At 39.2% G+C, this 26596-nt stretch overlaps 1 protein-coding gene across 5 annotated transcripts in view; it reads right to left on the bottom strand.

The window, feature by feature from the left end:
• Positions 1-7996: 7996 nt before the first annotated feature.
• TENT4B (terminal nucleotidyltransferase 4B) overlaps positions 7997-26596 on the bottom strand; it is a 71981-nt gene continuing 53381 nt past the window's right edge. For 2 of the 5 annotated variants that reach the window (XM_045533130.1, XM_045533129.1), the window contains 10 exons: positions 26217-26263; positions 24140-24260; positions 22425-22532; positions 20456-20584; positions 19528-19741; positions 18206-18332; positions 18001-18104; positions 17710-17897; positions 15401-15565; positions 11360-14001 (listed from right to left, as the gene is read on the bottom strand). In XM_045533130.1, coding sequence (XP_045389086.1) covers positions 13825-14001; positions 15401-15565; positions 17710-17897; positions 18001-18104; positions 18206-18332; positions 19528-19741; positions 20456-20584; positions 22425-22532; positions 24140-24260; positions 26217-26263 — 1380 coding nt within the window. In that variant the 3' untranslated portion in view covers positions 11360-13824. Of the gene's footprint in view, positions 8382-11359; positions 14002-15400; positions 15566-17709; positions 17898-18000; positions 18105-18205; positions 18333-19527; positions 19742-20455; positions 20585-22424; positions 22533-24139; positions 24261-26216; positions 26264-26596 lie in introns of those variants that run through there. The other 3 variants (XM_045533131.1, XM_045533133.1, XM_045533132.1) reach the window with 3 other exon arrangements.

Raw genomic sequence — 26596 nt, 5'->3', positions numbered from 1 at the left:
CTAAAGTCAGCCCAGGAGGGAGAGAAGGGAGTGGAGCCCAGCCCAGGGCTGGGAGGGCCCTGCTGGGGCTCAGCCTCAGCCTTTCTGGTGGGGGGGTGGGGGGTGGGGAACAAAGCTATTTCATGCCATCCTGTCATCTGTGTGTCATCTACAGGCAAGTCTATGAGCAACTCTCCTGACAGCAGACAGGAACACAGAGCTGGAGAAAGTGGATTAACAAGTGACGCTTGTGTCAGCACTCACCATCGACTGTCAAGACGTCCCTATCTCTGCTGTGGACACTTCAGCGGCAAGCACCGCACTGGACACTGTTTTAGGTCAGCGATTCTCAAACCACAGCCAGCAACAGAATCAGCCAGAGGTCCAGGGACAGCACACATTGCTGGGCCCCACTCTTGAGTTCCTGATTCAGCCCACCTGGGGTGGGCCCATCTAGGGTGGGTACCAAGACCTTTAACTTCTGACGAGCTCCTGGGTGATGTTCATGCTCCTCATCCTTGGGCCAGACTGGGCCGCAGGGCTCCGAGTCCCACTGCCAGAGATTCCCATCCTCGGGTGGGGTCTGGGAATCCCATTATTTAAAAAAACCCAGGTGAGTTTTAGTTAGTGACTAGGATGGCACTTCAAATCAGAAAGGAAACGGAATGGCTTCTTCAATACATAGTGTTGGATGAATTGGCTACCATTTGAGGAAAAAAAATATTAGACACCATACTTTAAAAAAAATAGATGAACGATCTTTGTGTTTGAAAACAAAACCTATTTTTGTTTTAGTATTTTAGTAATTTTGGAGTGGAGAAGTGTGCATGGGAAAATGAATCCCACGGAAGGGCCGCAGTTGGAAGCTGAATGTCTCGACCTAGGGGAGGGGTCTCCAAATGTCCACACCTAATGTGTTTGTGATTCCCATTATCCAGTGCTGGAAAACTCCAGAACGAATTTGCCCAAACCATCCCTTCCAACACGTAAGTGCCCGGGTGGTGTCTAGCACGGGAGGCGCAGCGCCTCGCGCTCCGGCACTCAGCATTCGTGGCCTGAGTCAGTTTCTGGGGTAGCCAACAGCTTGGGGTCCTTGTTTCACTTGTGCAGAGAGAAGACGATTTAAAAACTTAAAATTGATCACTCCCGCAGAAGCTAAGAATAGCTTATTTCGGCCGACTCAATCCTCCCCTTTACCAGGCAACAGGAACCGCAGCCGAGTGGGACAGCACGCAAGTCTCCCGAGCCTGGGGCCTGTCCTCCTGGTCCTTTCACAAATCTTTCACGCGTCACCACACGGAGCGCAGTGCTGGCCTTCCCAGCCAGGTGGGCCTTGCCGCCTGCCCCCAGGAAGGAGCTCCCCGCTTCCCTCACTTCCGCCAGCGCCAGCGGTGTCCCCCAGTGACAGGTGCTTAGCAAGTGCCCCTGTGCGGGCAATGCGGTCCGCAGCTTGTCATTAGAAAGCGGACATGCGCAGTAGAAAATGAAACAATCCAAAGGTAAGAATTGGCGATTTCCTCCTGTCCTCTCCTTCATCTCCCAGCTGCTGTTGGTGGCCTCCCTGAGACAACGGATTCCAAAGGCTCGGGATACATTCTGCCCCTTTCTTCCCTGGCAGTGCAATTTTATGTTAGAAAACTGGCCAGGAAAGATGGTGAATTGAACCCATGTTCTACTTGTGCTGACTCCTTGACCCCACTGAACCAGCAATAAGAGGATTTTTTTAAGGCCCACAGGAATGGAGACAATGAGAGAGGCAGTGATAGCAATATGAATGTGGAAGGTGGCAGGCAGGTGGCTGAGCGGTACTGACTTGGCAGCACAGGAAACGGAATCCTAAACCGGCAGTTGGGAGAACGAGGGATCGGTCCCAATTACACTGGGTGAGCTCCAAAGACTCAGAAGTTGGAAGGGCCAGGCGGTGGGGGTGGGTAGAGCTCAGAGGAAGGGAGGTGGAAAATCTAAGCAGCAGTTAAGAGTGCCAGTCCCTCCCGACGCCCACAGCTGGCTGTCCTTCCCCACTACAACAGCCTGCAGGCCTTTTCTCTGGAAAAGGTAAGAGACTCTCTGAATCGGAGAACACCAAGCCCAGCTGTGTGTAGGGCTGTCCAACTGCAAACAGGAAAATTCAGAAGGCAAATTATATGGGAAGCCCCACACCCACACACCCAAGCCAGCCCTCTCCCCATTCAGCTTCCAGGGTGGGGGTGGCTTTACTCCCAGGCTGGAGTTCTTTGGGGGACCCCACAGCCTGCTCACCCTCCGGGAAGCGCACCACTGACCAGCCACATTGACACACGGCTCCCCTCAGCTTTTTAGTCCCCAGTTCTTAGATATGTGCGGGCAACCAGGAATCACCAGAAATCTGAGAAAAGCCTTCAACCCCAAAAAGAGAGTCCAAAACAACAAAAGACAAAAAAATCTAACAGGACGATGCAGGCAGACAAAAGACCTAGTAAAATGATATCATTAGTATCTTCAGAAATTCAAAAAAATTGCAACCATGAAACAAAATGGGATACTGTTTTTTAACAAGGAACATCTGGGGACAAAAAAGAACTCGGAAATGAAAAACATGATAGCGGAAATGAAAAACCAACAGAAGGGTTGGAAGCTGAACAAGAAGTCAGAGATGGAAAAGAGAGAAGAAAAGAAAATTAGTGGGTCAGCGCAGGAGACCCAATGTCTGAATAACTGCGGAGCTCCTGAGAAGAGAGAAAGAAGAGGAAGAAAATGAGCATTTAAGCTTTCCTGGTCCTGAAGGATGCGTGGATCCAGATGGAACATGGCCCTAACGTCAGGTGCCAGGTACAATAGACCAAAACAGGCCCACCTAATTTCCATAATAGTGACATTTTAGAACATCGAGAACAAAGACAATATCCTAAAAGCTTCAAGGGACAGAGGGAAAAAAGGTCACAACTAGCTCTGGACTTCTCACAACAACACCAGGAGCGATGAAGCAATGCTTTCAAATTCTGAAGGAAAAATATTTTTCCAACCCAGAATTCCGGCCAAACTATCAATTGAGTGTAAAAGAAAAACAAAGACACGTTCAGATGTTTACTGCCTGTGCAATCTTTTCTAGAAAGCTACTGGGAACGTGCACCAGTGAAAGGAGACGGTTCATGGAGAGAGAGAAGCGTGGAGAGCGGGGACCAACGTGAGGCCGATGGAGGGACCAGGCGGCCGATGTCTGTGCCAGGCACGGTGGGGCAGGGGCTCAGGAGAGACGCTCTGAGGCGAAGGTGACAGGATACCTTCCGCAGCTGAGCCTTTGGAGGGGACTTAGAACACTGGCAGAGTTTAGGGTGAATTAGTAACTCCATGAAAAACACCACCACCAAAATTAACTCCAGGAAAAAAACAAACAAAACAAAAACTTGTAAAGAAAAAGAAATCATTTTATTATACATCTCAGTTGACAAGAATAGCATTTACAGTCATGATCATGTAAACACTGAATACTGTGCTCAACAAAATTCAGTAGAACGCTACTGGGAGCTGGGGCACAGGCACGTCTCGGGGCTGGGGGAAGTCAACACGTAATTTCAAGAACTAAAAATCACTAAGTGGTCACAGAGGTATGTTATGTAGAGACATGGAGGTAAACACTCCACCCAAAAAACCGCCCCAAAGCTGGAAGTGGCTGCCTTAGGAGAGGGGAAGAGTGGAGGAAGGGGTTGGGGGACAAACTTTCAGAACTATTTGGCTTTAATGCCGGGAGCTGTGATGCGTGCCTGTGGTCCCAGCGAGGCAGGAGGATCGCTTGGTCCCGGAGTCTGAGGCCGCAGGGCACTATGGAGAATAGGCGCGAGCAAGCACTCCAGCCTAGGCAACATAGCGAGACCCTGTCTCTTTAAAAAAAAAAAAAAAAAAAACTATTTGGCTTTAACGGTGACAAAACTGGTGCCCTGCCCGTATCCACCTGCTTTTCAATCCCTTGGCAGCGCCCACCCCGCTCTCCCCTTGCGCCTTGCCTGGCTGCCTTGAACACATCTCCACTGGCTGTCCTGTGTCCTTTCTTGCTTACCTTACGTTGTCGTGCAGAGATGTCTTGGGTCCTTGTGCCTGACACGTGAAAGCACCGTTTTCTTAAATTGGATTTAAAAAACCAAAGATGCACGGTCTACTCCACCTTACAACTGTTTGGAGCGGTGCTGTGCGAAGCCACATTCCTGAAGCTACCTGCTGAGTGATTTAAGTACAAAAGTAGTTTGCAACCTAACTTGAACAGTAACTCTTTTGAAACTTGACAACCATTTAAATAGGTCACTTGATACTTTTAATAACCCTCTCCTTTCCTTTCATTTTAGTGTTGGTAATAAACATTAAGACATTTTTATCACTAGTCTCATCTGCGCTTTGAATGGCTCCTTTTCAGCAACAAAATTTTAATCCCATTTTCATTTTTTTTTTTTTTTTTGAGACGGAGTCTTGCTCTGTTTTCTGAGCTAGAGTGCCGTGGCATCAGCCTAGTTCACAGCAACCTCAAACTCCTGGACTCAAGCAATCCTCCTGCCTCCGCCTCCCGAGTACCTTGGAACTACAGGCATGCGCCACCATGCCCAGCTAATTTTTTTCTCTATATATTTTTAGCTGTCCAGATAATTTCTTTCTATTTTTAGTAGAGACGGGGTCTCGCTCTTGCCCAGGCTGGTCTCGAACTCCTGAGCTCAAACGATCCACCTATCTCAGCCTCCCAGAGTGCTAGGATTACAGGCGTGAGCCACCGCACCTGGCCTTTAATCCCGTTTTCAAATATTAGTTACTTGCTTTAAAATATACACACATATATGCAGTTATAAATTGTCGATTTATAATAAAAGAAACACTGCCCTCCCAACACACAGAGAAATTTATGCTATTTCCAATATGGATTATCAGATTATTAGTTTGAGTTTAAAATAGTTTTCTTGGACAAGCAAGAAATGGATTTTTTTTTTTTTTTTTTTTTTTTTGAGACAGGGTCTCACTCTGTCACCCAGGGTGGAGTACAGCGGCACCATCATAGCTCACTGTAACTTCAAACTCCTGGGCTCAAGTGGTCCTCCTACCTTAGCCTCCCAAGAAGCTGCAACTACAGGTGTGCACCAGTACACATGGCTGATTTTTAAATTTTTGGTGGGGACAAAGTCTCGCCATGTTGCCTGGGCTAGTCTCAAACTCCTGGGCTCACACTGATCCTCCCACTTCGGCCTCCCACAGTGTTGGGATTACAGGCACGAACCATGAACCACTGCACCCAACCAAGAAAATATAAAGCATTTCACTTGAAAGGCAAAATGTTCCCAACTTAAAAGTAAAAGAAATTGCATTCCTACGATAAACTGGCAAACATAGTACTCACAGTAGACTTTTCTGAGCTGGGTGCAGTGTTGGGTGCCTGTAGACCCAGCTGCCAGGGAGTTTGAGACCAGTCTGGGCAACATAGCAAGACCCTATCTCTTAAAAAAGGGATAAACTTTCTGAACATCAATGAATAGAAATTACAGCAGAACTTCTGCAATCACATAATGACAGCCTAAAAAAGTGATTTCAAGGAAAATATCTCCTTAAAAAAATATTGCTGTACGCCTAAGGCTTAGGTGGATCACTGTCTGGGATTTCCCACAGCTACCTCTCATCTCTCTTCTCCAACAGACTTTTTTTTCTTTTTTTGAAACAATAGTCTTGTTCTGTTGCCCCGGCTAGAGTGCCATGGGCCACCTCCAACTGCTGCACGCACCAGCAAGCCCAGCTAACTTTTTCTATTTTTAGTAGTTCCTGGCTAATTATTTCTATTTTTTAGTAGAGACAGGGTCTCACTCTTGCTCAGGCTGGTCTCAAACTCCTGACCTGAAGCGATCCTCCCACCTCAGCCTCCCAGAGTGCTGGGATTACAGGCGTGAGCCACCGCACCCAGCCTCCACCAGATTTTTCCAGTGGATTTTCTCAAAATTCGAGGCAGTACTCTTTCTTCTGTTTCTTTACCCCAAGTAACTGGATTCTTTTCTCGCCTGAGTTCCCTCCCTCTGCTCAACATGTGACTCATTCCTCCTCAAGACAGATAACTTATTTTTAGAGGTAGTTTTAGTTATTGCTGCTGTAGTTACTGGAGAATCTCACAATTAGAAGATTGAGTTTTAAGGGGTAGGTGGTGGTGAATGATCAATATTATTGGTTTTTCATCAGTTTTGCCAAGGGCGATGTTTCCTAAAAGTGAAGTAAAATATAGAAAAAATAGCAGGTTGGCCAGGTGTGGTGGCTCACGCCTGTAATCATAAAACTTCTGGAGGCTGAGGCAGGAGGATTGCTCAAGGCCAGGAGTTAAAGACCAGTCTGAGCAACACAGTGAGACCTCATCTCTACAAAAAAATATAAAAATTAGCTGGACATAGTGGCATGCGCCTGTAGTCCCAGCTACTCAGGAGGCTGAGGCAGGAGGATCGCTTGAGCCCAGGCATTTGAGGTTGCAGTGAGCCATGATGACGCCACTGCACTCTAGCCCAGACCACAGTGAGACAAATAGCAAGGCACTGTTTCAGATGATCACACTGTATTTATAACATTTAAATCCCAGCAAAATATCAAAAGATGAAACACTTCTCAAAGTAACTCAGGAAAATTCACCTAAAACAATGTAAAACTGCAGGGCAATGTTTTTTTCCTCGGTAAACTCAGTTCATAAGAAAAGTACCATCAAACAGCAATACTTTGTAAAACACTAACTCAAGGTAAGCTGAAAAATACTGGACATTTCATAAGAGTCTGTTAGTTTATTAGAGGTATCTGACATATTAATTTACCAAAGCAACTTGCAAGCAAAAGTCAGCATAATAAAAAGGAATGAAATAGCATGTGGACTGACACAGAAAGGTCTCTTTATATGGTAGAGGAGTTGCAGAATACTACCGTAGATCCTGTTTATGCTAAAGAGTAAAGACTCCCTGAAATTTTTTGTGTATAAATGTACAAAAAAATCTATAAAGATATATCCCAAAATATTAAAATGGGGGGGCACTCTGGGGAGCTAAGTGGGATTAGAGAGTCAAGGGCAACGAGGTCCTTTCATGTAGATATTTATGTTTCCTCACAATGGAGCAGTCATATATTATACTTTTAAAGTAAGTTCAGCATGTCCAGGGAAAGGGACAAAATTGCCGTGTTATTCAGCTCATTCTCTAATTTACTATTTGAGAAACTTCTGGGATGCTCTTTAGAATTACACTTCTTTGCTTTTTAAAGAGAACACTACTCAACACAGTATTCCTGGGAGCAAGGGGAAAAAAAGGAAAGAAAGCACGTCAGTAGACATGTAAGAAAGAAGTGAGTAGAAATCGGGCTGGAGCGGGCAGTCTCGTTTTAGCAGCCAGGTGTCTACACCTGAGCGACTTCACTCTGCATCCATTTGTGATCATCTTGAGGCAAACTACCCAGTATTTTCTTCACCAGCGCTCAGCTGGCTCCCAGGCGGGCATCGCCAGTCCAAGCCAAAGGACTCCCAATCCTGCCCCCCGAGGGAGGCGTCTGAAACAGTCTGGGTTGCGCCTTGGGTATCAGCCCTGCCTTCCTCGCTCTCTGGAGAACCGCTGTTATTGCCCTACTGTGACAGTCTGTGAGACTTGATGCGCCCCCAACCTATGGTGAAGTATTTCAACCTCCTAGTACAGCAAGCATAACCCCCAGCATTAAAGTGGGCATAAAACTGGGGTGGTATTTACAAATAACCAAATTCTACGGGGTCAGTTTCCATGGTTTTGCAATGGCTGTGGGGGTGGGGACAACCAATACTGTCGTCTTAGGGCAGGAGAAAAACAGCATTCTAAAGCATCTCCTACTCTTTACTGCTGGCATTAAAAAGGATGAAAAACAGTTTACAGATTATTCAAGAACCAGCCACAGAAATGTTGTATGTTCAAGAAAACCTCCCATCTGTCTAAACAGGACTGTCTTTAGAGTTAACAAAAAAAAAAAAAAGAAAAGAAAAAAGTAGCAGTTCAGGTTTTACATAAAGGCTCATACCAGAGGTTTTGAAGATAAATGAAAGCACAAAGCCTTTATTGAATTGCAGATTATGAATAATAAACCCAATGGTAAGCACTGGGAACAGATGTGAGTAGAAATGCAATTTATAAAATTTTCAAGGCAAACAATTGACATCTTTGAAGAGATTGTCGTTAGCTTAAAAAAAAACAAAAGCTTCCAGGTGTGCAATTCATTCATAGTTTTCATAACTGGTGCCCAGTGATATGACCTCAGGAAAAGTCAAGATTTCATAAATCATTTGTACCAAATCTCTTTTTCTGGTAAATTCCTTAGTGCCTCTGCAGCGGTAACTAGACAAGACTGGAAAGCTTTCAAGATGATTCAAACCTCCAGCACCTCACAGGAGTCCGCATTTCTTAACACAGAAGGCAATGCTAATCAAAGAAGGAAATAAATAACAAGGTTATTAAAAACAAACACTGGCTTCACCAAACTTTCTACACACACACGTATCTACGTATATTCCACTAAAAACTGTTTATCCCAATAGTCCTTTTCACATTTTATATCCAGAAACTATACCGGCTGCTACCTCTGTTTGCCTTTAACAACATGCATTAAGACACTTATTTAATAAGAAGTCCGTAAGTGAAGTGTGATGACTCTGACACAACAAACAAGCAAGCCTTTGGTTTATTTTAGAATTATAGGACTTTCAAAAGCTTCTTCTTAAAAAGTGACTCCTGAAGACTTTAACATATAAAACCAGAAGAGGGGAATCTTAAAAACAGATTAAATCTAGGGACAAAGTGACATATTATGATAAATTGCAAATATAAAAGGTAATAATGAAATGATCTTAGGGAACAGTTACGAATAATACAGAATGCGATTAAAAGGTGAAGATAAATGTTAAGACAAAGAACGTGGCTGACAACCAACCCATCATCTAAGGTAGGGGCCGACTCACCTCTAAGAGGCAAGTTATCAACCTTGCCAAGTGTCTGGCTTTAGAGAATGCTTCTCCAAGGCCTCCTTTCCCTCCCCTCCCCAAGCCCACTCCACCCCACCCTATAGGTAACGAATGACCAGCTTTTACTTCATAATCTCTCACTGGCACTACATACATTCTGTTTCTACAGCATCTTTCAGATGAAACAACAGTCCCCAAAATTCGCCCAGACTGTCCTTAGTGGAACCGTTCCCTGTTAGCAGGCCACACAGAAGCTGGTGCAGCGAAAGGCAGCCCAGGGCAGGGAACCACAATGACTTAAGATGCAGACACAGGGATGATGTGCAATACTGTTAAAAACTTTCACCGAAACACGCAAGAGAACACCTGATTTCCAAATTATTATCTGTTCTTACTGACATAGCTAAAATGTCTCTAAGTAAATCCAGGAGATAGTGCAAATTTATAATAACCAAAGGGGATGAACTATCTTCATCTCTGTGGTTCAACCTCCTAAGTGTTACCTCTTTCAGGCTACTAGACTATGAACTAGGTTAACCTCAATAAAGCACACCCGTAAGTAGAAAATGTAAAGGCCAAATACATTAAGAAAACACCTGAGATAGAGTAAAACAAATATCAGCAGTTTATTAACTAAAAACTGTCCTTAAAATAAGTATTTAGTTCTGGATATCAAACAGATCAGCAGACTTTATAAGCAACTTTTCTGGTTAATAATCTTGTCAACATTCAATTTCTACATATATTTAGCTCATTATTTTTGACCAACATAAAAATTGTCTATGGTGTGAAGTCAAGACAGCTCACAAGAAGATGGTCGAGAAAAAAGCTTCTGGTTAAGTCAAGTTTTCGTGTCACATAAATAACTTTCACAGTAAAATCTGGCTTGAATATCAAGGAACTTCTTAAAATTTGTTCTTTAACTTTTATTCCACCTATAAATGTTTTGACAAAATGGCGGTAGCTACAGTCTTGAGGTTTAGAAGCTGAGGCAAGATTAAGAACAATTTCAAGGAATTGCTTATACGAATCATTCCTGCTTTGGTGTTATATCATCCTCTAAACATCTTACTAGATGAATGATGACTCTGATGAAAATTACTATAAAGACTATTAAATACAACTTTTCTACTCAGGTTTAATAGAGCCACTTATAGAATATTTTGCTCACAAAATACTTTCTGAGAATATTGCTTTCCACTAATTGAAACAGGTTAATGAGCTAGGAGAGTAAGAATAGATGAGTAAGAATAAATTCTGATCATTAATTTAACATGTCAACATTTGTCACAGCAAAATTGGGAATGTCTTTTTTATAATTTACCATTTAATTTCTGAAAAGATAATAGTGAAGCAATTGCCTAGAAACATTCTTGGTTAGTGACTGAAACACTAAGAAATCAACATGTTAGAATTGAAAAAACTGATCAGTTTCAAACTACATATCAATATTAAAATAAAATTGAGATGTAGCCATGACCAATAAAAATATCAGTAACACTTATCAGTAATACCTGATAATGGTGATTTCTAAAGATTTCTACAGAATAATCTTGATAACCACATCTCCTAGCCATTGGAGAGGTGTATGCAATGAATATGTCACAGCAGTAGGGGTCTGCACTTCATAGTGATCATACTCTTTTCTGGCCCCCCTGTGTTTCCGGAAACCCCAACACTAGTCCACAGGTTAAGGCAAACACAACTCACACTTACCATTACATGGGGGAGGGAATAAGAAGAAAATACACGGACATATAAAGTTCCAGAGGAAAAATACTATTAAAAATGCTATCCCTATCACTCAGTTTTTGCCCTGTGAAGACATTAGGAATATGTGGAGCCAAATCAAATAACCCAAATATTAATTAGAGGCTCAAAATGCAAGTAAAGGTAAAATCCAATCAAAAATAAAACAAAAATGTAACATGATCAACTGCTGCTTGGAGGGCAACTACATGTAAAAAGCACAGATCCTCTAGATCAAAGCTAGACTTGAAAACCAAGTGCAACATCTCCAAACAAAACAAAGACCCTAAAAACCAGGCACCTTCATGGACACCTTAAAACTGGAAGAAAAAAATGCGTTTACCTTTATCATCAAAACATAACCACTTGGGTTTTGTGCTGACACCTTGCTGACCCATCAGCACCTCTAAGAACCAGTTTTTAAATGTTTCTTATGACCAGGTACACATACATGACTACCAGAGGAATGTCACCACAGTGAGGCAAAATTTGCAAAACCCCGTTCATTCTACAAGTTCTAGCAAAGGAAAGTTATGACTCATGGATATGAATGGACTGTAATATTTAAATGACACATATCTGATATATTCACAAAGTCTTTATAGAAAGTATTAAAACTCAAAAAAGAAATAAGACAGGAGCCAACTACAGAGATGAAATGTATAAAACAAATGAACAGGCAAACTAAAAGTTCTTGAAAGTATTTTACTTCGGATTGAAAAATGAACAGCTTCCACACTGTTCACTGCAAGATACACAGTATTCACGAATACAATGCTGGTCACCTGAGGAAATGTGTACACACCTCGATTTCTCCTCCATGCTTATTTTTAGAAAGATACTGTTTACCAAAAAGAAACTTCAGCAGTACAGGAAAAACTATTTTCCCAATAAATTTACGAAAACCTAAGATTCCCAATGGAATCAAGATTATCTTCCCGCTACCACCACCTTAATATAATCACATGCTTACTGGAACACTAATATTCGCACCCTAAGAATACATTTACTTTCAACAATGAGGGTGATTCTTTAAAAAATAAAAAAAAAATTCAGTGTGGTAAATGTAACATGGATCTCTGCAAGTATTAAGTGTCTGAAATAGGCAGCTAATACTGAATTTAATATTATTTTATAAATAATTGTTCCCTTAGCAGTAAACATAAGTCTACACATTCACAATAGTCCTAGAAAATAAATACTGTGATTATGCACAATGTTATGACAAACTAGTTTCAAAAACAAAAGCGCAACATCTTGATAAAAATTCTGATCAGAATAAAATGTGACTCTAAAATTTAAAACATTGTCAAAATAACATCACATTTAAAATCCTCCATGGTTTTACACAAGTACTATCTATGAATTTCCAGTTTTGGAACATATTTTTCTGTTGTGAATTAAAATACGAACATATTGAAGATTGTTAATTTCAGTGATGACATCAGTTTTGGTCTTACGTTAGCATTATTTTCCTTATAAAAAGTTGCACTGAGTGTCCATTAACGGTCTGATTGGTCTCCAATATTTCATAAATGTATATAAAAGAAATTCCTAAAAGCCAATAGTACTTTATATGTATGTATAAAAAAAGAATCTCATCTCAGAAATGGCTGCATTTAACAGAGCCACACACACTGATGCTAAACATAAAAGCTTTCACCTTGAAAGAAAACATTTTCAGAAATGTCACGTACATTCAATTATATTAAATATTCCCAACTGAGTGTCAAACTCAACAGGTAATGAATAACAGAATTATACATCTCATTTGCACTCAAAGCTGACCACAACCAAAATTTACAGTATGATTGAAACAAGCCGATGTTTAAAAAAGTTTTAATTAAAGATAACAATCCATGACAGGAGAGGATAAAGGATGGGATGACAAGGAGCATCTGGTCTTAATGAGGCAATACAAAATAGACCCATTATCAAAGACCATTTAATTTTTAAAGATCAACAATACCAAAAGCATAAAGTGGAGTATAAGAAAATAGTTTTTTCAGTATGATTTAATTAAAGCTGTTTACAGTTATCCTCTCCCACAGTAGTTAAGCATGAATTTTTAAAAGAATAAGATGAGAAACACAAGCACACGCAGCATACAGGGTTAGAGGAGCTAGCATGCAAAGTCTGTGGAACTCGAGATTGCACTGCAACAGGAATGAGACCAGACGTAGGTGGCCTTTTTTTTTCTATTAGGAAGACGGGTGGAAAAAAAAAGACTGCAAAGGAACAAACACAAAATCATGTAATTGCCCATTGCCCAAGACGACAGCACTATAGAAAACAGTTGCAAGTTAATTATCAGAGATGACTAGAGATTTTTCAGTGTTTACACAAAAGTACATAGTACATATTCTTTTTTTTTTTTTTTTTTTTTTTTTACAAAATAAAATAAATGTCATTTGCCACCATAAACCTTTTCTTTAGAGAGGAAAAATTTTTGCAGCAGGACACAACGGTTCTATTAAGTCATTTCAATGCTGAGAAAAACAAATGGAGTAATAGAACTAATCACTTCCCTATATATGGATGTTAAGATGACAATTCAGATTATTTTTCAAACTAATCCTGAGAAAAAATCTGTTTACAATTTAAACAGTAATGTTATGTAAAAAGTATTAACAAATCCACTATTACAAATATCAATTTCCTATATGGTGTTCTATATATACACACAATAAAATGGTAAATATATGCAAAAATATTAAAAAAAAACATGCACGGATCACTTTACCCTTTGGAATCTGGACTTCCTATCAGATACCTTTGTTTTCTTCCCCATCCCATCCTCTGAAATTGTTTTTGTTTCTATCACCCTACCCACACTGAATACTATTCCCTATAACTCTGCATAAAGCCAATGAGAAATATATTTATTTTACATTCAAGCTTTAAATCTTAAAATGACCCTGTTGTAGCATATGACTTATCAAATAAGCAGCCTTTTTCCCCCCTTGTTTGCTTGCTTTTTGTTTTTGCAGTTGTCAGTCTTCATGATCCATTCTGTGGCGAGCTGGGAAAAAATGCAGTTGCTAAATCAACGTCTGAACAGTGTGAGGCTCCTGAATGTCTCCCAGGAGTCCCTACGCAACTGTCCTGAGCAAGAAATCATTGCACATAGAAGACAGTCCATCGCACAGCGCCGACTATCTACAAAGGTCTGAGAGGGGCGCGTCCCTCTTGTGTTTCCTCTTTTTGCCATGGTAATACTGATTATTGGATTTGCCTTGATGTTGTTTGTTTGTCATCAAGGAACCATGGCTTGTTTGAGTTGTACCTTGGAAGCCTTTGCTGGAAGATCGGAAGAGCCTTGTTGATCCATGCTGCAGAAAAATAAAGCGGTCAAAAAGACATCAGTGTTAGGGTATACCTTAAAATAACCAAAAAAGAGTAGAGCGGGAATGTTCCTAACACAAAATGATAAATGCTTGAGGTGATGGATGCCCCAATTATCCTTATTTGATTAATACACATTGTATGCCTGTAGTAGAATATCACATGCACCCTATGAACATATATAACTATTATATACCCATAATAATTAAAAATTTTAATTAAAAAAAAAAGACATCAGTGTTGCAGATTAGCAGAGTACTCTTAAAGACCTGAATTCAGGGGAGCCTTCAAAACTAGGAATATGCTGGCTAGAGAGGTACTGATCACTGACTTATCTAGCAGGCAGGAAAAGATGTTATGGGCTTGAAGTCTTTTCAGCTCTAAAACTCTCACATTATTTTAATGGAAATATTAAAAAACAGACCACTAGCTTGCCTTCTTAACAGAGTCTGCAGAACTAAAACTCTTCTTACAGAACCTACCAACCCATATACTACATCATAAGTGGCATTACTGGAAGAGGCTCTTGAACACACTCGGGTGCACTGGCAGGTCAGGGTTGGCATGGTTGGCTGCACCTTTCCTGCTATTTATCACCTGTGGCTTTCTCATGACCCCAATGCCTTCTGTCAACCCTGTCACTTGAACTGGAATATCCCAATGAGTCTGTGTTTGGTTCAAACGGCTAGGCTGGACAGGTCAAGTGAATTCAGAAAGTCAAACCAGACACAGGTGGCTAACAAGACAGCAGTCCCTAATGCCAAGAGGCCTTTTCCCAGCTGTACTCAGAGAGGATGGAAGGCCTTAGGCCAGAGCCCGGTATAAATGGCTTCCTCCCCTCACTCTGATTCATTACTTGTGGCTAATAACAATTTTAGGCACCTAGAATACTTAGGAGTGCCTTTTAAGTCAAAGCTAATGTTAATCAACTGACCTTGCCTGACAGCTACCTGATCATTTCAACACAGGCAACTAGGTATTAAATATTAAAATATTTAAAAAGGATATATTATTCCCAGATATGCAAAACATTGCCATGAGGCCACACAAAAACTTCATGCAAGTTTATTTCAATTACAATTGAAACCTTTTTATAACTTGATGCAATTTCTTATTATGAAGCTATAATATGGTTGTTGGCTGGAACATCTTAGAATGACTGGTCAGTAGATTCCCACAAAGGTTTCTGTTATAACGCTGTCTCATAAAGATCCTCAGGACATCCTATTACCGAAGCACTGTCATGCTTTGCAACCCCTTAGAACAAAATAAGTTTTTTCTTCAACCTAGAGTTCTCTTCAAACCATAATGTGTATCAATCACATGTAAGAAATTCTAAATATTTTGTATCGAATACTAACAACTAAAAACACAAATTCCACACACCTGAGATTTGTTGGTGCTGTTGGATGTGTTAGTGGTTTGGGTGCTTTGCATTTTCCCAACTGTCTGAGAGGACTCCAAGGACCCATCTTGCGACCCTACTCGGTTCCCAGTGGCCGGACGGCAGAGCAGCTGTTTGGGGGTTTTGCATGGTGTCGCATCGGAATCCTAACGCAAGTCACATGAGTTATAAGGTGACATGTTAGTAATTCAGATATTCAATATTCAGAAAGGAAAATAATTTGAGCTAAGTACTCTCTGGACTAAATTTAAACATTTGGGAGTTAAAGGAAGCACACTGAGGAATTTACAAAATTAACTGCTTAAGCTTTCTGCCAAACATTTAAAGTGAATATGTTATCAGAGGGCTTCTGCTCACTGTTAAATCCACAGCCCATATCTGATCCTGATGCTCACAGAGTTCTGGGTGTATACGCTTTTTTATTTACAGAAAATGAATCAAGGTATATGGAAAGAACATGGTAAACAGTAAGGTTCCAGTCCCTGGCTTCACTCAAACACAAGACGATGGGTTTAAGAGGCTCAATTTCGGAGAGGCTGTGATCTCTCCAGCCAAACACACTGTGCAGTGGGTGCAGACTCCCAGTGGCAGTGGGCTGAGCTCCACCTGTTTCTGGGCCTCCTACTTCTCTCCCCAGGTTTCTACCCTTGGCCCTGGCACTTTACGCAGCGTCTCTGAGTCACATCGTTTCAGTCCCTAATGCTCTACCCCGTGTGCCTGTGACATCTAGCTTGGCATTCTGTCCCCCAGAACACATAGCTCTAGGAACCAAAAAGGCACACAGGTAGATTTGGCACAGGAGAGTTTATGACTTCATAATGATACGTGATCATTACCAACAACATAAAATTATGTCCCTTATGTATTTACTTTTTATGTCATGTGTTTAATAAAGTTGAAATTCTAATAATAGGTAAGCCTATTTTATATCTCAATTAAATAAACGCAAAATTAACCTTGGTTTTAAAAAACTAACTTAAGCTGTAATTGATAGTTAAAATTTTATCAGAATTGTGGGAAGGAAAAAAATTCTATCAGGATAGAGACAGAAAGTAGATTAGAGGTTACTAGGGGATAAAGCGGGTAAGCAACAGAAGCAACTACTAAGTATGGGCCGGGCATGGTGGCTCACGCCTGTAATCCCAGCACTCTGGGAGACCAAGGTGGGAGGATCGCTTGAGGTCAGGAGTTTGAGACCAGCCTCAGCAAGAATGAGACCCCATCTCTACTAAAAAGAAAAAAATAAAGAAATTAGCTGGGCAACAAAAAATAGAAAAAATTAGCCAGGCGTGGTGGCGCACACCTGTAGTCCCAGCTACTCAGGAGTGCTGGGGCAAGAGGATTGCTTGAGCCCAGGAGTTTGAGGTTGCTGTGAGCTAGGTTGACACCACCAGCACCCTAGCTCAGAACACAGAGCAAGACTGTTAAAAAAAAAAAAAAAAACTGCTAAGTATGGCGTTTCTTTTTAGGGTGATGGAAATGGTCTGGAATTAATGGAGATGGCTGTACAACATTGTGACTGTGCTAAAAAAAATCCTGAATTGTATATTTTTAAGTGGTAAACTTTACACTATATAAATTTGTTAAAATTCAATCAAGAAGCTCAAAAACATTCTGAATGAAAGAAGCTTTACACAAAAGACTATACTTTATATGATTCCATTTATATGAAATCTTTTAAAAGGCAAAACTAATCTACGGTATTAAAAAATTGTAACAGTGGTTCCCTCTGAGGGTGAAATTGGTGATTGTCTAGAAAGTCACGAGAGCCATCTGAGTGATAGCAATATTCTCTGTCTTGTCAGGATTTTGTGTTACACATGTGTGTACATTTGCTAAAATGTAGTCAATGTACAATCAAGATTTCCTTATATGTCAATGTTATATCAAAAGGGAAAAACTATAAACAAATATTATAGTCAGGTTAATAATGTGTAAGCTATAGCACTTTGGGGGAAGTGTAGTGATGTCTGCAATCTACTTCGAAATGGATCCAAGAATAAGATGAATTAATTGGTAGATAGATGGTTAGGTGCATGACCAGCAAGTAAAATGTTAACAGCAGATTCCAGTAGCGGGTGTACGGATGCTCACTGAAACTCGTTCACTCTTGCTGTGTGCTTGAAAATTTTAATAATAAAATGCTGAAGAACATGCATGAAAGTTATTAAAATTTCCCAGTAATAAATAAGAAAAGGAAATAGCCTTGGCTTTCTAGACAGAGTTAACCCCCGCAGGAGAAGAACGTGCACGTGTGTGTGTGCAGAAGAGCCGAGTCTGTTGTACTTACTACGTCACTAGAGCTGGACTGCGTGGCAGAAGAGGAGGACACTGGACCTGATGAAGAGTTTGAAGAGTGTTTACTAAGAGATTCCGAAGTTTTACTTCTACATTTTCCAGGGGCTTCATTTTCTTCAGATAGATTATTATTACATTTATCTAACTGCTGAGTATCTACTATCAAGGTAACACCATTTCCTGAAAGAGTGGCAAAAGATTGGAAAACGTTTCTTCCCATTTAACACACACAACACAGAAAAGCCTCTAATACTTGGTCAATTAATCAATAAAAACATCTTACCATTGCATGAAGGCTCAGGCCTATTCTTCAAGCCCCACTGCTTTGATATCCAATCTCTATATGTGGCGACTTCATCCGTTACTCTAATTATTCTACCTAATATGCTGCATGTGTTTAAAAAAAGGGGGAGGGGGATAACATTAATTTGAAGATAAGAAGCCACAACCAATTTTGACACAATGGCTGATTTTAGTTGAACTTTTACCTCTCTGTTTCGTTGTTGGGATAGTACTTTGCTATTGGCGATACTGCATGACTCAAAACAACGTAGGCATAATCAAAAGCCTGTTTCACTTGCATGGCCCCATATGAACTCCTTCCAACATCATTACCTTTAAAAGAAACATATACATAACATAGTAAGTTTGACCATTGCTTAATCTGAACTAAATATTGATGAGCCCTCTCCCAGGAGAGCAAGGACAACAGCACCCACTAGAGTTGCACCCAGAAGCTGAGCTGTCCCCACAGCTCCCCAGTCTCTGAACCAGTATATCATATAGTTGGTACTTTACTACAATGTATAAATTGCTTAAATGTATTATGGCTGAAAAAGAACTATCCTATCCCACATATAAATAGTCACGTAAACAAAAGAAATAGCTGCCTGTTTTCTCCTAAGAGTGAAACCAAGCTAAATTAGAAATACCTTTGTATTTTTTTGGTGTTTTTATTAGATATATAGATAGATAGATTTCCCACACTAAACTATGGGCTTCTAAAAAGCAAGGATTATCGTGCTGAAAAATCTTTGTCTTTTGCACAGAGGATCCCAGTGAATGTTCCTTTAACAAACAAACACACAGGACAATTAATGCTTATAAGGCAACTCAAAAAGCCAGAAAGAGTTCTCAGACAACTACTATATTTCTTCACTGCCTTTCCTTATTTTCAAAGTTTACACATTAAAGCAAATACCTAGAAGCACTTCCACTAAAGTCTCATAATGCAGAATCTAAATATTTTACAATTTTATTAGGAAAAAATATTGTCCAGAAAAATGAGGATACAAACAAGGAAATATAACTTCGTGAATGCATTGACTTGCAAGCCAACAGAAGCTGGAAAAAGCATAGGGAGACCTTGCAAAATCAAGGAGAGAAGAAGAGGTCCCAAAAAGAAATAAACAGTTCTCCTGAACTCCTGCTCCTGAATTCAAATGCGTATTACCATGCTTCCTGCCTCTAAGAACTTTAGAATTATCTCATTAAAGTCCTGCTGACAAAACAGGTTGGAATCGTGGGCAATGAGGACCCATTTCCTATATCATCAAACTGGAGATGCACATAAATCCATTTTACTTTGCTTCTGAGAGTCAACTGGATTCTACTCAATTCATCTGGAAGTCTGCAAGGTGTTTTTTCTGGTTTGTGTAACTATTTTGGTATGTTTGCTTATGAAATATATTGATGAGAAAAGAATGGCTACAATTAGAAGTTATTCCTTCACCTAAAGAGAGCTCAAAGTACAACAAGGTGACTGACAATGCCCTCTCTGAATGCCCACAAATTTACCTAATTTCAATACCTGGTTGTAAAGGATCTTCAATATAAAGCATTGATGGCCTGTAACCATCTAGCATATTTTTCTGTACTTCATCTTTGGCTACATATGAACCACCATCCTTTATCCGGATGCCAGTCTTTAAATAATTGAAGTGTCGTCCATATAATTCAAAAAATTCTATTAAGAGAACACCATAGTTCGTATTGGGGATGCAAGCATCTTCCCTAGGATGTAACTAAAAACAGAAAAAAGGAAGAAATTATATTGGATTTTTGCTAAATTATCAGGCAGATGTATAAATGACATCCTAACTTCTATAAGCAACGTTATGGTAATTTTGGTCCAGCATATCAGTCAACAGATAACGGGGTAATAGCAGGCTGCACTGCTGTTACAGACAACACTAAAGCCCCATGGTGCAGAACAGGCGGGAGACAGTTTGTAAGGCTAAATGTTACAGCTACCACAGGATGCTGACAGGGCTGGCTTGGCCCCACACATCAGGAAAGTTGGCAGCCCCATGCGACGTAAACACAACCACTTATAATACTAAGACTCTAACTCATCTTACCCAAGTAACAGGTGTCAATTTCAACTGAACTCACAAGATTAGCCGTTTAGAAGACATTCTTATGTTTGGCATTTACATTACTATACTGTTCACACTTATGGAAACCAGGCCATACCTTTGCAAGCTAAAATTTGCAGTGAAAACTGCAAAGATATTAGAACGTATGGGATTAAAAACAAAAAATATTCTTTCCTGGGAATTTTTAAATACTTATTTGCTAAATAATAAAAAGGTACCCAGTTTAAAGGGCAAAGCCACAAATAATCAAGGGAACCATTCCAAGTAGTGGTTGACTTAAATTTTTTCCAAAATGTTTCTCTACCTGATTTCTTTCTTTTACTTTTAGTGTGCATGGTGTGGAATACCTATACAACTTACCTGAAGGAAACTGACTGCCATTAAAAAAAGACTATAAGAACCAATTCCACCTGTAAATACTTCATTAAGGTCCCTCTGTAATAGGAATTGTTTCAATACTAAAACCAAGTATGGCAATACAGGATATTTCTGAAAAAGAAATAAGTTATATTTTTAATGATTCCTATATCAGTAATAGATCTAAGCATTAATGGAGCATAAATTGGTCCTTACATTACAAAACTTGGTGGAGATATGCAATATACTTAATTTTTTATTTTAAGAGTAAGCTATATAAAAACTAAGCTATAAGTAATTAAGGGTTTTCTCCCCACATGTAAAATCTGGAGTATGTATACCTAAATAATGGCACCCAAGCACTCAATACAGCCAGAAACACTGCACAGTATATATCTGATGATGCTCATTCCTGACCATGACCATATCACATGCATTTGTAAAAGATAATATAAACAGTGTAAAGACAAAGCCTCTCAACATTTTAAAGCACTAAATCAGAGGGATTTTAAAGAATCCCTTTTCTTAGGTGGTGTTCTGCCACAGCCCTGCCTGTCTTTCACGTGAGCTGGTGACCACACACAGGCGCCCCCCCCACCCGTTCTTTACAGAGAAGGAGGCAGGGCTATCTGTGAGAACACTGCAGCTGGCAAATACGTGCAGTTCATCTTTCTCTCATGCACATATTCACTCAGTGCTCTCTGCAGGCCAGGCCGCAGGCTGGGGACACAGAGGGACACAAGGCAGAGACAAACATCTTGAAAGAAGTCTTAACAGCCATTACCTAGGGTTGGTAGAGTTACTAGTGATTTCTATTTTCTACTTTACTCTTATCTCTGTTTTCTAGACTTCCTACAACAGTGAACATGTATAGAAGAAAAAAGGTTTATACTTTCTCTGAGACAAAGTCTCATTCTGTTGCCCAGGCTAGAGTGCCATGGCATCAGCCTAGCTCACAGCAAGAGAAATAAGTATTTTTAAACATTATGGTTGAAGTCAGGCTAGAAACAGTCCCTTTTTAAAGAACTTAGGCAAATATCCATCAGAATTTTATCTGGATATATCCTTGACCCAGAAACTGTGTTCCAGGAATCTTCCTACAAACATTTGCAAGTATAAAGAAAGATGCATGTATGGAAAGATGTTCACCAAATCCTTTTTAACAGTTAAAAAAAAGCTGTTTGCTCAAGAATATTCACACACACACACCACTTCCAAAAGAGTGAGATCATGGATAACATCTCTGTTGTTCCACTTTTCTGTCCTCCAAACATGTATATGAGAAGATGATGTTCACAACATGATAAAGTAGTTACCATTTTTTCTTAAAAAATAAAAACTATAGAGCTACTAAGGAAAAAAATTTTGAATGTATAGAAAAGATATTCCAATGTAAACCAAAGCAGTTAATGGTTTTAGCTTAGGGAGGAAAAAAAAATTGGAAGCTAAGTATGTAAAATGTACTGAAGATAATGTTGATAAATTCTTCCTTATTTTGGAAGAAAGCAGAACAAATAGAAATAAACTTAAATCACTTCAAGACACAAGTAAGGAAACCTACAGGAACCACTTTATAGGCGACTTGGGGATTAAAATCTAGAAAAGGCTTTTAAGGTTCTTAAAGGAAAGGTTCTTAATCTGAACTCTTAAGAGATTAAAAACTGATAGGAATCAATTGTGCACCATGATTTCAGCCTTTATGTTCCCAAGAGGAAGGATCTAAAGCACAGAATTTCTTCAAAAACTTTCTCAACCTTTAATTCTTACTTGAAATCACATTATAAATTAATTATTGATCATTACAATCAGATTCAAAGAAAGCAAAACCACTGCACAGAAAAAAAGCATTTGTCAGCAATATGCATATAAAAATTATTTAGCAAAGTATATCAGAATACCACCACAATAGAATTCTCAAAACAAAATTACATTTCTCATAATTCCATTGTATAAACACTATAAATTCTCTAACCTTAGTAAAATCTTTGATTAGGTCAGCTGCTCTCACACCATTTTGTACATTAAAGCTGATATCAACTTTTACCTCAGTAAAAGAATCTGTTAATTTAATAATAGGTACCTGGAAAGAGAAGAGAGGTAAAATTAAAATAATCAAATTAAATGATCAAATCAGGGGAAGGAAGGTTTCTAGACTGGCGGTCAACACTATATACCACAGTTAACCTGGTCTTCTACAGACACATTACATATTTAGTATTTTAACCTCATACAATTTATTTTGTAATTTCTATCAATTGAGAATTTTTTGTTTATTTTGGTGTCCAAACAACTTTATTTATCAGTTTATTATTTATTTTATTGTATCTATTTAAGGTATACAACATGGTATTTTGATCTACTTTCCTTGATATACATACTGAAGTGATTACTACAGTCAAGCAAATTCATATACCCATCATCTCACATAGTTGCATTAATTGACATACAGTTATATTAATTGAGAATCCTGAAATTATATAAAAAAGCCTTTCTCAAGACTGTCTGACTTCCAAGAACAGTTTCCAACTCAGTATCAGATCAAGAATTATGAATGTCAGGCACTAAATGTTTTCTATCAAACTGTTCCTGGTAAGAACACTGCTAGATTTTTAAGTCATACACAGTAACCCACTTGCCTTATTGGTCAGTTTGCAAATAGCCCAAAAAGCAACCCAACAAGATAAACTGTAAGAATTATTTTCAAAGAAAAACTGATGAGATGATTTATATAAGATATTAGGAGTTCTTTTTAAAAATGCTCTGTTTGCACCAAGCATCAGAAAACGCAGGCAAACAAATTCTGTATGCAGAATTGAGTCTTCAGGCCAGGTGCGGTGGCTCACGCCTGTAATCCTAGCACTCTGGGAGGCCGAGGCAGGGGGATCGTTTGAGCTCAGGAGTTCGAGACCAGCCTGAGCAAGAGCAAGACCCCGTCTCTACTAAAAATAGAAAGAAATTAGCTGGACAACTAAAAATATATAGAAAAAATTAGGCAGGCATGGTGGCGCATGCCTGTAATCCCAGCTACTAGGGAGGCTGAGGCAGAAGGATCGCTTGAGCCCAGGAGTTTGAGGTTGCTGTGAGCTAGGCTGACATCACGGCACTCTAGCTTGGGCAACAGAGTGAGACTCTGTCTCAAAAAAAAAAAAAAAAAAAAAAAAAAAGAACTAAGTCTTCAAATTAATAGCTTTGTAGGAAACAATTTAACTGTTTTGCTCTAAGAAAACCTAAAATGTAAAAATCCAACCTTCTAAAACAGATAGGTTTATTTCTACAATGAGCTTCCATGAAAGTTCCAGATATGATTAAAATATGACTGATTTACAAAATCTCAACTATATACAGTTTTTCAAGGACACAAAATAAGTTAGAATGGCATGGCAACATCTTTGGTGTAACTATAGACTGTTTAATAGAAACCCATATTTTTATTTATAATTTTTTATATTTTAAAAAACCTCTAGGGTATCATGTATGATAAAATTGGGTATTATTTTTTAAAGAAATACATAGCCAGAACAAGTTAATTTGTTTTACAAACAAAACTTTTTAAGTACAAGCACTGTGACAGTAACAAAGTGAAAAAATCACATACCCACAATCCAACTGTGCTCACCAAAATTAAATTTTAATTTGTTCCATATGTAAATAACTAGAGATTTTAACACAAAATTCTAAAGAACTTACAGTAGCTTTGTCTAGAACTTTCACTGAATCCTCGTCTGCAACTTTGTGTTTCCGGAGAGCTTCTTCGAGGGTCCAGAGGGGTAGATTTTCCCATTTTCCAAACACCACAAGATCGATGTCACTGAACACAGAAAACACACACAGAAGGATTTGAAGAAGCAAGAAACTATGTTTATCTTAACTGACATTCACGCTCATAGACTTTATTTGTAGAATTAAAACCTATTTCTCACCCTGCCCAATGAAGAAGACTAAATGTATTAGTGATAATGAGGGATTTTGGGGGGCGTGAGGACAAGAGGAGAGGTTGTTGATTTTAACAACCTCCTCCTCACAGTCATTTTGCATAACTTAGGCCTCAGGAAATAGAGTGATTTTGAAAGAAGTAAAACCTCAAAAAAAATACCAATTAATGTTTCCTTTTCATAAAGGTTTCTGGTACTAAACCTAAAGACTTTGCTATCTGGATGAGACTTAATTGTGACTAAGTGCAAAAAGCAAGATGCAGTGCACTGTGTGTGGGTAGCATGCTACCACTTATGTAAACACGTGCACTGCTTTTTTTTTTTTTTTTTTTGAGACAGAGTCTTGCTCTGTTGCCCCGGCTAGAATGTAGGGGCATCATCACAGCTCACAGCAACCTCAAACTCCTGAGCTCAAGCGATCCTTCTGCGTCGGCTTCCCAGAGTGCTAGGACTATAGGCATGAGCAGCCACACCCAGACATACATTTCCTTTTATATGAATAGATATCTCTGGAAGGAAATGTGAAAAACTGCCAACAGTAGCTGATCCAAGGAGGAGAACCAGGGGACAGAGGTGGAATTGAGATTTTTTCACTGCCATTATTTTTCTGCCTTTTCCAAATCTGAACTATGTGAATGTACTACCTATTCATAAAACCTAATTAAATTTTTAGGGAAGATGACTTCTTGGGTTTTGCTGAAGCTCAGAACCGAAATAAGGAATAATATTAATGAACTCAAAGCTGAATGTTTTATGGCTCTTGCAGGCCAAGGACACTAATGGGAAGAATGGAAATTGCCAGGGTCTATCCACTTCAACATATTTTAAGTTGGAGTAAAGTAGACCAAATCAAGCTCAAATCAAAAAACATATTGGAATGTTTTTCCTTCATAAAGACCAAATCGTTTCAATTCTAAGGGGGCAACTATCTACCCTTCAGGCAAACATTACCCATCACCAAAGAGATCCTCCAAGGCTGTGGGTTAAGATAGATCTCATCTGAGAAGACCGAAACTGAAAAAGGGTACTGAAAAGACCAGGACCATCCTCAGAGAAGAGTTTTTGTGCTCTGAATTTCTGATTCAGGATTGCTGGAATCATACCAGCAGAATGAGTTCTTAATTATTAAAAAAAAGAGAGAGAGAGACACCTTAAATTCCAGAGTATATCTAGTGCTACATATAATCAGTCATTTTATAATGATACTACATTAACATCTATGTTAGTGGGTTAAGTGATGGGGTTGAAAGGATGAATCTTAAATGCATTAACCTAAGTGAAAAATGCTAGACTTAAAAGATTACATATTGTATGATTCCATTTTTTGAACACTATGGAAAAGGCAAAACTATAGGGACAGAGAAAATAGATCAGAGGTGGGGGAAAGAGTTTTAATATAAGGTGCAGCAGTAAGGAATTGGGAGGTACAAGGAAAAATTCTTCTGTATCGCGACTGGGGTGGTAGTTACATGATCTTTTACATTGTGTAAATCTGCAAATTAAAAAATATTTACATATAATGAAATAAAAAATAAGGGGAAATAAACTTCGAAAGAAAAAAAATGTTCTGGGGTTGAGCAGTTCTCTGCCAAATAGTCAATTTCTACAAATTAGCAAGTGATTCCACTGCTACAAGCTCCCCTTGACATCTCTGTATCATCTCAGTCTTGATCTGAAACGATATTCTACTTCAAGGTAATTCAAATAAAACACCAGTGGATGAATTTTTGGTTTATAAGTCTAACTGTTTTGTTTACACTCATAATGCATTCAATAGCCAAAATGAATACACTCTTTGTACAATCCCTTGAAACCTTCATAAGTATACTAACCTAGTAGGTAAATACAGGCCAGTTTTAAAACTTCCAAATATTTGGACCTGAAATAGAAAAAGAAGTTATTATATTGAGGTATCAGATAAAAAGTCACCTGGCTATGGAGAAATGCCAGTTTTTGCTACCCTCTACTGGTACTTTTTAGTACTACAAGAGCATTTTTTTTTTCTAAAACCATGCTTTCATGAATTGGGGACTCTTTCACAAACAGACATTCAGAATATAATTTAAATTTATCAGATTCAAATATGAAACATACAGACTAAAATACAGTTTTCCCTTGGTATCTGAGGAAGACTAGTTCCACCCCTCCCACACCAAAATCCAAGGATGCTCCAAGCCTGTAATATAAAATGGCATAATATTTGCGTAAGACT

Source organism: Lemur catta, chromosome 20 (assembly GCF_020740605.2).
Source record: "Lemur catta isolate mLemCat1 chromosome 20, mLemCat1.pri, whole genome shotgun sequence".
Classification (NCBI taxonomy): domain Eukaryota; kingdom Metazoa; phylum Chordata; class Mammalia; order Primates; family Lemuridae; genus Lemur; species Lemur catta.
This window is presented reverse-complemented; position numbering and strand designations above follow the sequence as displayed.